The sequence below is a fragment of the Engraulis encrasicolus genome, chromosome 1, assembly GCF_034702125.1.
Source record: "Engraulis encrasicolus isolate BLACKSEA-1 chromosome 1, IST_EnEncr_1.0, whole genome shotgun sequence".
NCBI classification, from domain to species: domain Eukaryota; kingdom Metazoa; phylum Chordata; class Actinopteri; order Clupeiformes; family Engraulidae; genus Engraulis; species Engraulis encrasicolus.
In genome coordinates, this window is record NC_085857.1 from 43486754 (window position 1) to 43500073 (window position 13320).

The following is a 13320-nucleotide window of genomic DNA, read 5'->3' on the forward strand; positions in this document are numbered from 1 at the left end:
CAGTTCTAAAATGGTTGATCTTGGGATCTTGACTTCAGAGTATGAGTGCCATTAGCCTTCATTTTTGTCAGAATTAGGCCTGACATACTCTTGGCTGGCTTTTTTGAGACAGGACAGTGGGAGAGACTTCTTTGGTGTTAAAGGTGAAGAATTTGGAAAAAATACATGGTGCCTAAAGTCAAACATGGGAGGGATACAGTTCTTATGTGGAGCTGCATGCATGCTGCTGGTGTGTGAGGGCTTTTATCATTGATTACATCATGAAGTTAAAAATGTATTGCTCTACGAATAGCCAATATGTCACCATCTCTCATTGAACTCCATTGATTTTCATTGTGTTGCTTTCCATGATTACAATGACCCTAAACATACACCTAAGGCCAAAGTTGATTTTCTGGAGAGGTATGAGTGAATCAGTTATTAAGTATGACACCCTATCTGCGTATTTGAAGTGTTTTGAAGTGACTTATCTGCTCATTTTCACATTATGTTCGATAGGCGACAACATGTTTGTCTTGTGAAAATCTACCCTTTCTGAGTTCATTAAATGGTCAATCTTACTTTGGTGCATGAAATGTATTTGCACATACATTTTCATTCGGGAGGGTTGTAGCTTTCATACGAGTGATTTCTGAAGCCAAGTGATTAATTGAAAGTCAGGTTATTAGCTTTTATTCCAAACAGATGGATAGGCGACAACTCTTTTGGAGACGGCTGTATATGTAGGCCCTATGTGTGTATGTAGGCTATGTATGTAGGCTATGTATGTGTGTATGTATGACATATGTAGGCCTACATATGTACAGCACAGTATGTATTGTATTTATCTTTTTTTTAACAATAAGGGCACAGACGTTGGTTGCACTGTGTGCACACTACTCTGATACCCATACTGACCCCCTAGTCAGTATTGATCATTCCAAATGTTGGACAAAACTAGGCCTAGCTGTTGTTTGCCTATGGTTACAATTTCAGAATTCCAACCACCTGTTTGCCAAAACAGCTGGAAGTGACACATGAATGGCTTGAGTATAGTGTGTGTTGCCCTACTATAGAGCTCATGTTAAAAATAGCCCAAAAAATGCTGAGACGGACACATCTGTTTGGCATGGTATGCAAGGGAGGTTTGTATCAAGTGGCTTGCAAATCTGTCAATTGCTCTATCCGCCATCTACAGTCGGCGTAGAGATCCAGCATGTCCATCATTACATTTCATTACATTACATTGCCCTTAACTGACGCTTTCATTTATTCAAAGCGACTTACAGTTATAATTTGCCATATAATGGGTATTGGTTACATTCCCTGGAGCAATGTGGGGTTAGGTGCCTTGCTCAAGGGCACTTCAGCCATGGTTGGAGTTGTAGGGAGAGGTCAGGGGGGATTCGAGCCTGCAATCCCTAGATTGAAAGACCAACTCTCTAATAAGGCCACAGGTGCCCCTGCCCCAATCACTGATTTATCAATTCTTCTTATCTGTTGCTCTATTTCAATCTCTTATCAGTGTGGAGTAGTTGACACTAACGTTTCTGCACGAGTTTCACTTCGCTCGACTTGTGGATGTATGAATGTAGGATTTGTATGCAGCCTATATGGAAAAATTAGGCAATAGATTTAAAGTGACCTCATTCAATCCAAACAACAACCACAATAACAATATTAATACGTTAATATTAACAATATTATTATTAATGTTGTCATTGTTATTGTTATAAATAATAATAACAATACTACTACTACTACTACTACTGCTAATAATAATAATAATGCCTGTATTTTTGTTACAACTACCTTTGGATATGTGAGGTTAACTATTTATAAAATATTCATTCTTTCAGCACCGAGGTGCTGTAGTTAGCCTGAACCAATTGAACTAGGCAAATATAGTTGAGTTTACATAGGCCATAATCTTCAAATAAATCTGGCACAAAGAAGAAATCATACATTAAGGAGGTCTGGTTTACACTCCAAACATGGCAAGAATTGTTGCATGGAAACGATTCACACAATCCATGCAGTCCTCCATACAGTCAGGACGAGGAGTTCTGGGTTATGTTCCAAATATGGGAACGCCCCTCCACTTCCAAACGCACTCACAGGCGGAGAAGTGGGCGAGAACTTTTTCTCGAGATATCAGTGGCTCTGTGGATTATCTGACTTTTTTCACACAGCATCGAGACTCGCCATGGCCGTCCAAACGAGGGCCCTGGTGTCTGTGAAGTGGCTTGCAGATGCTATTAAAAGCAATGGAATCGGACGAAACCTCCGAGTTTTGGACACTTCTTGGTATCTGCCAAAACTTCTGCGTAATGCCAAAAGGGACTTCAAACAGACGCACATTCCAGGCGCGCTCTTCTTTGACATAGATCACTGCAGTGACAGAAACACTCCCCTGGATCATATGTTGCCTCCGGTTCGAAGGCTCACGGAATATGTCGGCGAACTGGGAATCGGCAACGACACGCACGTTGTGGTCTATGATGCCAGTGAGCATGGAGTTTTCTCTGCGCCGCGTGTCTGGTGGATGTTCCGAGTGTTTGGACACAGTTCGATATCAGTCCTGGACGGTGGCCTTAAGAAATGGTTGAGCGAGGGGAATCCTGTCACTAACATGAAGGCAAACGTGGAACCCACTGAGTTTCGGGCGACCCTGGATCGGTCGTCGGTGAAAACTTATGAAGACATGCTGAAAAATGTGGACACTAAAGAATTCCAAGTTGTGGACGCGCGACCTGCAGGGAGATTCCGTGGGATTGACCCCGAGCCGCGAGACAGTAAGTGAAACAGAAAACTTAACTCTCCTACGACTAGGCATATCTTTTCTGGTGTGAAGTTTTACTTTTCAGTGCATGGTCACTTCATGCGTAAAAAAGCTGCCTGTATTTGATTAAATGATGTAGAGATGATTGGATTTCCCCAATGATCACATTAACGGTCAAACAAAATGTCCACATGCCTGAAAATTAACATGTTCAATCTTGTAATCTCGTGAACTGCAAATGTTGCCCATTAAATGTGCTGTCTCAAGTACCATTGTTCAGTGAACATCTGAAGAACATTGATGTGATAGTCACCTGAACTTTTGACCTTGTGCAGATAAGGCCTCGACTACCTGCACGTCTCCTCCTTCCCTCCTTCATTCATCATGATTAAATCACATTTAACCTGAATAATCTTGGGAGGATAGCTATGCCCAGCACTGATCTGTAGGCCTATTTAGCAGCAAAAGTGTAATTAACTTGAAATTACACGTTAAAGGAATAGCCAAATACATTTCTCTAGATGACTCTCCCTATTTCCTTCCCTGGCGATTGCCACATTTTCTCTCCTCCTTCTCTCACTGCAGTATTATTCATTCGTTCACTCTCTTACTCTGTTGTTCTCTCTCTCTCTCTCTCTCTCTGACTCCTTCTGACTGAAATTCAAATGGAGCGTCATCATTGACAAGACCAATGCAGATCAGTGTTGCCAAAGCATATGTGTACCTCAATAATAATAATATATCCAAACAATCTCTAACTCTCTCTTCTCTCCATAACCCCCCCCACCCCCCTGTAACAGACACAGAGCCCGGCTCTCAGTTTTCAGTCTCTCTCTCTCTCTCTCTCTCTCTCACCTCATGACTCCTTCCTACTCAAATTCAAATGGAGCGTCATCATTGACAAGACAAACGGAAACCAGTGTTGCATAAGCATTCCTCGATAATATAACCAAGTTATCTTCCACACACCGCACTCTTCCGTCTTGTTGGTGCGTCTCTGAAGTAATCTAGTTGTTAAGAAATGGATCACACTCAGTTTTTTTCTTCTTTCTTCTTCTTTTCTTTTCATTTAAACATTGCAGGGACTGATATGACAGACGTTTCGGCTGCAAGAGCCTTCTTCAGTGTCACCAATAATATAACCAAACAATCTTCTCTCCATCCTCCAACAGACACCGAGCCCGGCCACATCCCCGGCTCCTTCAGCATGCCCTTCACCTCCTTCCTGGCCCCGTCGGGCGAGCTGCTGCCTCCGGAGGACCTGAAGGAGATGTTCGCCAGGGCCGGCGTGGACCTGTCCAGGCCCATCTGCGTGACCTGCGGCTCGGCCGTCACCGCCTGCCACGTGGCCCTGGCCGCCCACCAGTGCGGCCACCCGGGGGTCAGCGTCTACGACGGGGCCTGGTCCGAGTGGTACGCCAGGGCCTCGCCGGAGAACGTCATCTCCGAGGGCATGGGCAAGCACAGATGAGATGAGATGAGGGACAATGGACGAGACCATGTGACTAATGAATGTCAATAGACACACACACACACACACACACACACACACACACACACACACACACACACACACACACACACACACACACACACACACACACACACACACACACCAGCCTGTACTGAAAGTCAGTACACACACACACACACACACACACACACACACACACACACACACACACACACACACACACACACACACACACACATCAAAGCTGTTTGTGCTCTCTCTGTTGTTGAGGCAGCCCTTATTGAACAGTGTTGGATGGAAAACACAGTGAAACGTCTGTTTATTTTGGTCATCTACACTCGCCTCCAAAAGAGTTGTCACCTATCCATCTGTTTGGAATAACAGCTAATAACCTGACTTTCAATTAATCGATTGGCTTCAGAAGTCACTCATATGAAAGCTACAACCCTCTCGAATGAAAATGTATGTTCAAAAATAAATTTCATGCACCAAAGAAAGATTGACCCTTTAATGAACACAGACAGGGCAGATTTTGACAAGACAAAAGTTTTGTCACCTATCGAACATAATGTGAAAATGAGCAGATAAGTCACTTCAAAACACTTCAAATACGCAGATGGGGTGTCATACTTAATCACTGATTCACTCACACCTCTCCAGAAAATCAACTTTGGCCTTAGGTGTATGTTTAGGGTCATTGTAATCATGGAAAGCAACACAATGAAAATCAATGGAGTTCAATGAGAGATGGTGACATATTTGCTATTCGTAGAGCAATACATTTTTAAATTCATGATGTAATCAATGATAAAAGCCCTCACACACCAGCAGCATGCATGCAGCTCCACATAAGAGCTGTATCCCTCCCATGTTTGACTTTAGGCACCATGTATTTTTTTCCAAATTCTATATCTTTAACACCAAATAAGTCTCTCCCACTGTCCTGTCTCAAAAAGCCAGCCAAGACTATGTCAGGCCTAATTCTGACAAAAATGAAGGCTAATGGGACTCATACTCTGAAGTCAAGATCCCAAGATTAACCATTTTAGAACTGATAGCATCAAAACTATAAGGTGTTGGAGATGAAGAATATGAAAAAAGAGAAATTGTGCCTAAAGTGAAACATGGTACAGATACAGCTCTTATGAGGAGCTGCATGCATGCTGCAGGTGTCTGAGGGCTTTTATCATTAATTAAATCATGAAGTTAAACATGTATTGCTCTACGAATAGCGAATATGCCACCATCTCTCATTGAACTCCATTGATTTTCATTGTGTTGCTTTCCATGATTACAATGACCCTAAACATACACCTAAGGCCAAAGTCGATTTTCTGGAGAGGTGAGAGTGATTCAGTGATTAAGTATGACGCCCAATCTGCGTATTTGAAGTGTTTTGAAGTGACTTATCTGCTCATTTTCACATTATGTTCGATAGGCGACAAAACTTTTGTCTTGTGAAAATCTGCCCTGTCTGTGTTCAATAAAGGGTCAATCTTTCTTTGGTGCATGAAATTTATTTTTGTACATACATTTTCATTCGGGAGGGTTGTAGCTTTCATATGAGTGACTTCTGAAGCCAAGTGATTAATTAAAAGTCAGGTTATGAGCTGTTATTCCAAACAGATGGATAGGCGACAACTCTTTTGGAGGCGAGTGTATGTATGACATCGGGACATTTTGCACATTTTTTCCCCTGTCGCATTTCATCTGGACATGTTTTTCAGCCTTCATAACGGGATGCTTAGCATAAGGTCCAACGGCAGGTAGAGTGGGATAATTACCATAAAACCAAAATAATCAAGACGGAAACTTCAGGGTTAATTATTTTATCATTATTTTATTGATAGCCAGACATCTTTGAGAAATGGTTCATTGTTCATAACGACACACTATATGCTCATTACTTGATAGGCTGTATACAGTATACTGCATTAAAGAATGGATTTTATGAAAAAAAAAACTTCAAGCACTGGTCTTTGGACTGTCGGCTCGGCACTCTGGCTTTTTGATCTCTTTAATGTAGTCATGGCACGCAGTGAACTTTGAACTCGCCATCGCTAAAGCTGTGGGCTCATTAAGCACACGTAGGCCTACTGTATGCATATGTAGTCAGAAAACATTACCTGTACAGTTCAGCAGTGGTTCTTAGCTCATTGAGTGCCAGCCATTTTCAAATTCAGACCGGGGGGTTGCCAGGCTTTTTTCAACATTTGAGTGTTTTTTCAAGAGCCATGAAAATTTGAATTCTTTGTCTATGTGAACAACAAACATACCAGATCATCGTGTTAGGCCTCACCACCCATAAAAAACGCAATTGACTTGATACCAAGTCTTTGGCACTGTGCCATACATTCTGAAAAGACTCGTTTTCAAGTCCATGACACTGAAAGAGCTACCCTTTTTTCTTTTCTGCTTCTTTATACGTTTCTCTTTCCGTAGCCCCATAATGCATGCCGTACCATCTGAGGCACGCTGTAATAGTCATTGAAAGGTTAATTACCCTAGCAGTACTCTACTATGACATACTGTAAACACATAACACAGCCTTTAGTAATGCACTACGACTCGGTCATTGCCATTCTGGTAACAACAACTTTATAACGCTGTGTTTTAACGGGTTAAAGCCCTCCTTACCTGCTATGCCCCAGAAGAGCTACATCACCCAGACACTAATGTTTAACAAACTCAGAGTATACCGAAGTGCTCCGAGTTTGAGTTTCGGAACCTCGAGTTGAGTACCCGTTCTTTAGCACTTTCCCGAGGCGGAGGTCTGGGTTTCCGACAATTCGAGTTTCAAAAGAATGCACCATTATCTCCGCTCTTAAATTGTCCCAGCAAATAGTGAATAGGATCACCAGCAATCCCATCTGCATGAAAGTGCTACTACAGTCGAGTTTTTAACCCCTTAGGGCAGAGCCTTTATTATAACCTTACTGTCACCAAAATTGTAATGGCTATGTCTTAATCTGTTACTTAAGGCTCTCTGTAATGTCATAGCAATGTTGTTATGATGTAGTTGAGTATTTTCAGCAAATAGTGAATAGGCCCGCTGGCGACCCCATCTGCAGTAAGAGGCTACTTGATGAGCTGACTGGGGTCGTGGACCTGAGTTTCTGCTTTTCACTGCTCCCTGGGGAATTGAGGCGGATGTGCATGTTTTAGGCCAATGGTTCTCAGACCACCAATAGTATAAAAAATAAAATAATAACAACATAAAATAGACAACTAAGCAACTAAGCACCCCCCTCTGAGCTGTTTCGTTCTCAATGCCCCCCAAGGTCTGTGGAGCTGTGGACCCCCTGTTGCGAAACGCTACTTTAGGCCAACAAGGCCTCTGAACACCCTCGGGAAACAAGATCAATAGGAGACAAATTCAGTGTTGAACCAACACTGCATAATATTGGTTGCATTATTTGATCAAGACTTGATCTCTCTGTATTATTCTTTTTGTTTTTCTCAACAACAACAAAATCAGACTATAATATCAAGACTTTAATATAAAGATTATTTTGTAAGGCAAAGTTAGGACAGTCTTGAAAGTTAAGTTGCCACGTACTGTATACTGTACACAGGGACTGTATGTGTTTAGTCATGTTTGCCATCTCTGCCAGGTGAGTAATCTCGGTGGGCAAAGTAAAGTGAATGATTAACTACCGATGAACATGTTTATGTTTGACTGTCAACAATCCACCGCGGTGTACAGAACGGGCTATGGACAGCCATTGCCTCCAGGGGCTAAACTACAGAGACCTGAAGGCCACTGCTGCTAGAACCAGGGTCACCCAACTCATGCACCAACTGCAGCCTGACAATTACAGTTTAAATAAATCAATTCATTCATTCACTTCAGAATTAAGGTTTTAAAACCTTAACCCCTTACCACAGAGCCGGTGTTATAACCTTACCGTCACCAAAATGCTAATGGTAATGCATTGTCATAGCAATGTTGTTATGTACAGTAGCCTATGTATGTACGTTTTGTGGCTATGAGGTGTTTCAGCAAGTGAGGGAGCAAGGGAGTGAAAAGTTGAAAGGCCCATCTGCGTAAGAGGCTAGTTTCCAAAATGTTTTTATTTTTATTTTTTAGGTTTGTCACCTTCAGCAGAGTGAAAGGTACTTTGCCATACACTTAATGAGCTATACACACTGCCCTATAATTGCAGAGTGCAGTAACTAGGCCTACATATTTTGTCAAAATTGAGTTTAGACTGAAATTGGTTTTCATTACACTTTCTTTATCCTCTGACAAAGCCCTATGGTCCAAATGTGGTCCTTGGTCCCGTTTTAGAGTTATTGCTATGTCAAATATGCTGTTATAATATCCAAACTAATACCAAGGCTTTGAAGGCATTTTTCTCAGTTTCAATGTTGGTTACTGCACTTTGCCTTTGTAGGGCAGCGCAGTAGCATACGGTTTTTGATTGACTTTAGTAATTGTTTTTAAATCTTTCACCGGGTTGAAAATATCCAGTTACAAGGGAAAGCATGTGAATGCTGAATTTCTATTAGTCCTCGCTGCCTCTTGAAATATGTTGTATGTGGCCTATTTTGCCCACGTCAGCTTATCACGTAACAACGTAAAAGTGTTTCACTATCACTGTGTTCAAGATCACCCTTAACACAACCTGCCCTGCATAGATAGGAGCAGCTCAGTTAGCAGCAACCATGTGTTAGTAAACAAAGCACATTAGCCTATTGCAACACGGGTACAGCAGCACAGCCTTTATGGGGAGTGTGTCTATGCACGGCCCATTGGTCCCACAGCCCATTGGTCCCACATCACTAAGACTTTTAACATGAATTTTTAGTCCCATTGGTCCCACAGCCCATTGGTCCCACATCCCATTGGTCCCACAGCCCATTGGTCCCACAGCCCATTGGTCCCACACTTATACCTACTGGCCCATGTTCCTACATTTCTAAGAATATATTCAAATGTAGGCCCTATGTCCCATGGCAGGGAGAAAGGCCTGTTCTCTTAGTTTACTCGGAAATGTGAGAAGATGAAGTTGTGGAAAATATATTTGAATAATTTCTTTAAAATGTGGGAACATGGAGCAGCAAGAATAAGCTGTGGGACCAACGGGCTGTGGGACCAACGGGCTGTGGGACCAACGGGCTGTGGGAACATAGAGCTGACCCTGCCTTTATGATGTGCATTACATAGCCTAGAAATTAAGTAGCCTTTTTCTTCTAAGTCTTGAATCTCTTTAGGTAAAGTAGGTTGGATTTTTTTTATTTATTTGTTTTTGTTGTTGTTGTTGTTTTCCTTTTTTATTCTTTTGGTTGTTGTTGTTTCCTTTTGTCCTGTGGACAAGCGCTGTCCACGTTGTGTGTGATGTTTGTGTGATATGTGGAAAAGTGTAAATTCAAAAAATCAAAAAAGGGAAACCAGAGACGTTAAAGGGTGACCTAAGAAAATCTTATCAATAACCATACAAATAAATTAAAAATAAATAAATTAAGTAGCCTATAGTTAGCAAAATGTAATTGATAATGGGGAGATTACTGTCAAAAAAATGCATCCATCTTCACGTTTTGTATGTCCATGTCATAGGATTATACAATGCAAAATCCATCTGTGGCTTCATTCATTTCACCAAATAAAGAACTGCTGCATTTGGGCAGTCATGGGTAAGCGGTTAGACTTGTAGCCCAAAGGTTGCCAGTTCAACTCCTGACCTGCCAGGTTGGTGGGAGAGGGGGGCTGATTAACCACGACTGAGGTACCCTGAGCATGGTACTGTCCCGCTACACTGCTCCCTTTCGGGCACCATTGGGTGCTGCCCCCTTGCACAGGTGAGGTATGAATGCAATTCCGATGTGTGCAGTGTGCAATCTTACCTTGCGTGCTCTGGAGTGCTGTTTCACAATCACAATGGGAGTTGGAGTTTCCCAGTTGGGCTTTCACTTTCACTAAATTGTTCAGTGATAAAAAAAGACTCATCACAGCTATCCAGTAGGTGGCGATAAAGGACTGTGCTTGCAAGAGAAGTCAATGGCACAAGAAAAGTCCCATGGACCTACAACCATAGTAGACATGAATACAGCCTCCGTATTCAAGGTGTATGGGTATTGCAGCAGTAGACATTTACAGTGTATCAAAGGCATCTTCACAAGTGGCAAGAATTGTCATCACTTGTCGTACATTGAAAAAACACATTCCTATATAGTATACAATAGACCTGATCTTATGCTAAAGAAATAAGGTAGGCCTTTGTGGAGAAATTGACAAAAAATATTTGTATATGCATAATGATGCCTAACATGTTTGAAATTGCAGAGTGAATCGCCATGCCAACAGTAAACAGATGCAGTCAAACAATTTTACTGTAGGCCACTACATTTACAATATTATAATATTCCATTATAATATTTATGATATGAATGTGCTGGAAATAGAACTTAAAGGGACACTGTGTGAGATTTTTTGTTGTTCATTTCCAGAATTCATGCTGCCCATTCACTAATGTTACCTTTTTCATGAATACTTACCACCACCATCAAATTCTAGGTATTCATTATGACTGGAAAAATTGCACTTTTCATACATGAAAAGGGGGATCTTCTCCATGGTCCGCTATTTTGAATTTCCAAAAATAGCCATTTTAGCTGCAAAAGTGACTGTACTTGGACCATACTAGAAAATATTTGTTTATTACTAAGTAAACTTTCATGTAAAGATCAAATTTGGCAACAGGCAGCGCAGTTTCAATGAGCAGCATAGTTGCAGTACCTTTTTTGACCATTTCCTGCACAGTGTCCCTTTAAATCACGTCCATACAGGTTGACTCACATGATTTACTCTCACAGAATGACAGGGCCTAGTGTAACGGAGGCTAACTAGCAAAGGTGGCATGGAACATTATTAAACCTCCCTCCCGAAAGCCTCAGTGTCAATGCCGTCCGGCTGGGGGACTGGTCCTTTAGTCCAGCGGTATCGTAATGTGCCTCCCATTTCCGAACCGTTGTAGTTGACGAGTTTGCAGGTTCACAGCCCAGAGGGGAACGAACAGGTGCAGGAAGACCTCCATCACACTACTCATAAAACAACAGTTGAATCATAGCATTAGGCTGATGTCAGGGTAGTCATGGGTAAGTGGTTAGGGCGTCAGGCTTGTAAGCCCAAAGGTTTCCGGTTTGACTCCCGACCCGCCAGGTTTGTAGGTGAGTACTTAACCGTTTCTCCTCTCCCCCATCCTCCTCCAAGACTGAAGTACCTTGAGCATGTATAGTACCGTCCTGCCCTACCATGGGGCACCATTAGGGGCTGCCCCCTTGCACGGGTGAGGCATAAAATGCAGTGTGCAGTGTTCACTTGTGTGCTGTGGAGTGATGTGTCACAAAATGACAATGGGAGTTGAAGTTTCCCAGTTGGGCTAAAAAAAAAAAAGTCAAAGTAGTAGTTTGTCTCAAAACTTTTCAAATCTGGGGGACCTGCTGCTACAATGTCAACAACAGGGCAACATTATATCTCACTTTAGTGCTTAACACTGCTCTGTTATATCATATACATGTGTTCACAGTGTTTGTAAACACAATGTTGTGAGGAGGGGCAAGACACTGGCATTCAACCACGTGAGCTTTTTTTTTACAGACAGCAGTTTCCAACAATCAGAGGGTGAATTGTGCACAGCTAGGTTCGTACAGCCAGGGGAAAACAAAAATGTAGAACCCATGTATTAAGACAAAATGATATGATGGATGATTGTATATGTGCAGACCAGTATGGCTTCATCATTCTGCCTGTTAACCGAGCTGAGCCATACAGTCATAGTAACATGGGAATACACTGTGTACAGCACCACTGTGATGGAGTGACCATCACTAGGATTATGGGTGTGTTCTGACTGTGACACCAAAAAGCCTGGCTCTTTGGTGTAGCGGTCAGAACCCCAGTTTACTACCCCAGAAGGTCTGGGTTCAAGTCCCGGCTGGGCATCTCTACTCCCTTTCGCTACAACCACTCACTGGACATTTTCTGAACTACCACCAAAGAGCAGCCAGAGCCTCTCATGAAGGAGTCATGCCAATAGACTAGTAGGCTAGTGAAGCAATCCTAATATCTTCTTAAAAAATATTACTAGTCAAGTCAAGCTTACTTTATTGTCAAAAAGCCATGTAACAGGGTTAGCACAGAAGTTTGAAATTGCGTTTGACCAGCCTCCAATGTTTAACTAAAATAAGACGTTGACAATAATCAACTAACCTATTCATACATGAATTTACAATTCTTTCTCTGACACATTCATTCACAGCATACACACAGACAATACACACTCACACACTAACATACTGATATAGACACGTAGCCTACAATACAATACACACACACACACACACACACACACACACACACACACACACACACACACACACACACACACACACACACACACACACACACACACACACACACACACACACACACACACACACACACACACACACACACACACACACACACACACACACACACACACACACACACACACACACACACACCAGCAGCAGCAGAAGTACAATCAGTGGTCATAGTAGTAAAGTGAAAAGTGTAGAACTGTATACAAGGTGCAAGTCTACATTTGACACAATCTAAATGGCAAATACAGTATATCACGAAAGTGAATACACCCCTCACAGTTTTGCAGATTTTTGAGTATATCTTTTCATAGGAAAGCATTACAGAAATTTAACTTTGACACAATGATTAGTGACCTTTTAACAACATATTTAACCGCTTAAATTTCTTGTTCACTCAGAAAAAAACAAAATACAGCAATTAATGTTTGAACATGTACTCACAAAAGTGAGTACACCCCAGATTAAAATCCGGTAGAGAAGGGGCTATGTTGGCTCGAATCGTCTCGAAATGAAAAGGGATGACAAGGGAGGTCATCAGTGTGCGTTTCAACCTTTCTTTGTATTGAACTTTTAAATGTTGAGCCTGCATCTGGCTTAAATAGATTGGTGTGAGATTTGAATGCAATCCTATGGAGAATATCATGATCTGCTTCAGTAGTCACAGTGCATGTTGACATGCATGTTCCTTTTAGGTGTATTTCAGATTGCCAATGTTGAC

General features: G+C 41.9%; 1 protein-coding gene across 1 annotated transcript; it reads left to right on the forward strand.

Annotated features, from left to right (window-relative positions):
• The first annotated feature begins 2173 nt into the window (after positions 1-2173).
• Positions 2174-4569, forward strand: LOC134435094 (3-mercaptopyruvate sulfurtransferase-like). The gene is made up of 2 exons (XM_063183924.1): positions 2174-2774; positions 3934-4569. Exons 1-2 carry the CDS (start codon positions 2186-2188, stop codon positions 4230-4232), a joined length of 888 nt encoding a protein of 295 aa, XP_063039994.1. The 5' UTR covers positions 2174-2185; the 3' UTR covers positions 4233-4569.
• Positions 4570-13320: the final 8751 nt, after the last annotated feature.

Coding starts and splice junctions, on each gene's coding strand:
- LOC134435094 (XM_063183924.1), top strand. CDS start 2,186: ATGGCCGTCCAAACGAGGGCCCTGGTGTCTGTGAAGTGGCTTGCAGAT. Junction 2,775..3,933: donor TGACCCCGAGCCGCGAGACA/GTAAGTGAAACA, acceptor ATCCTCCAACAG/ACACCGAGCCCGGCCACATC.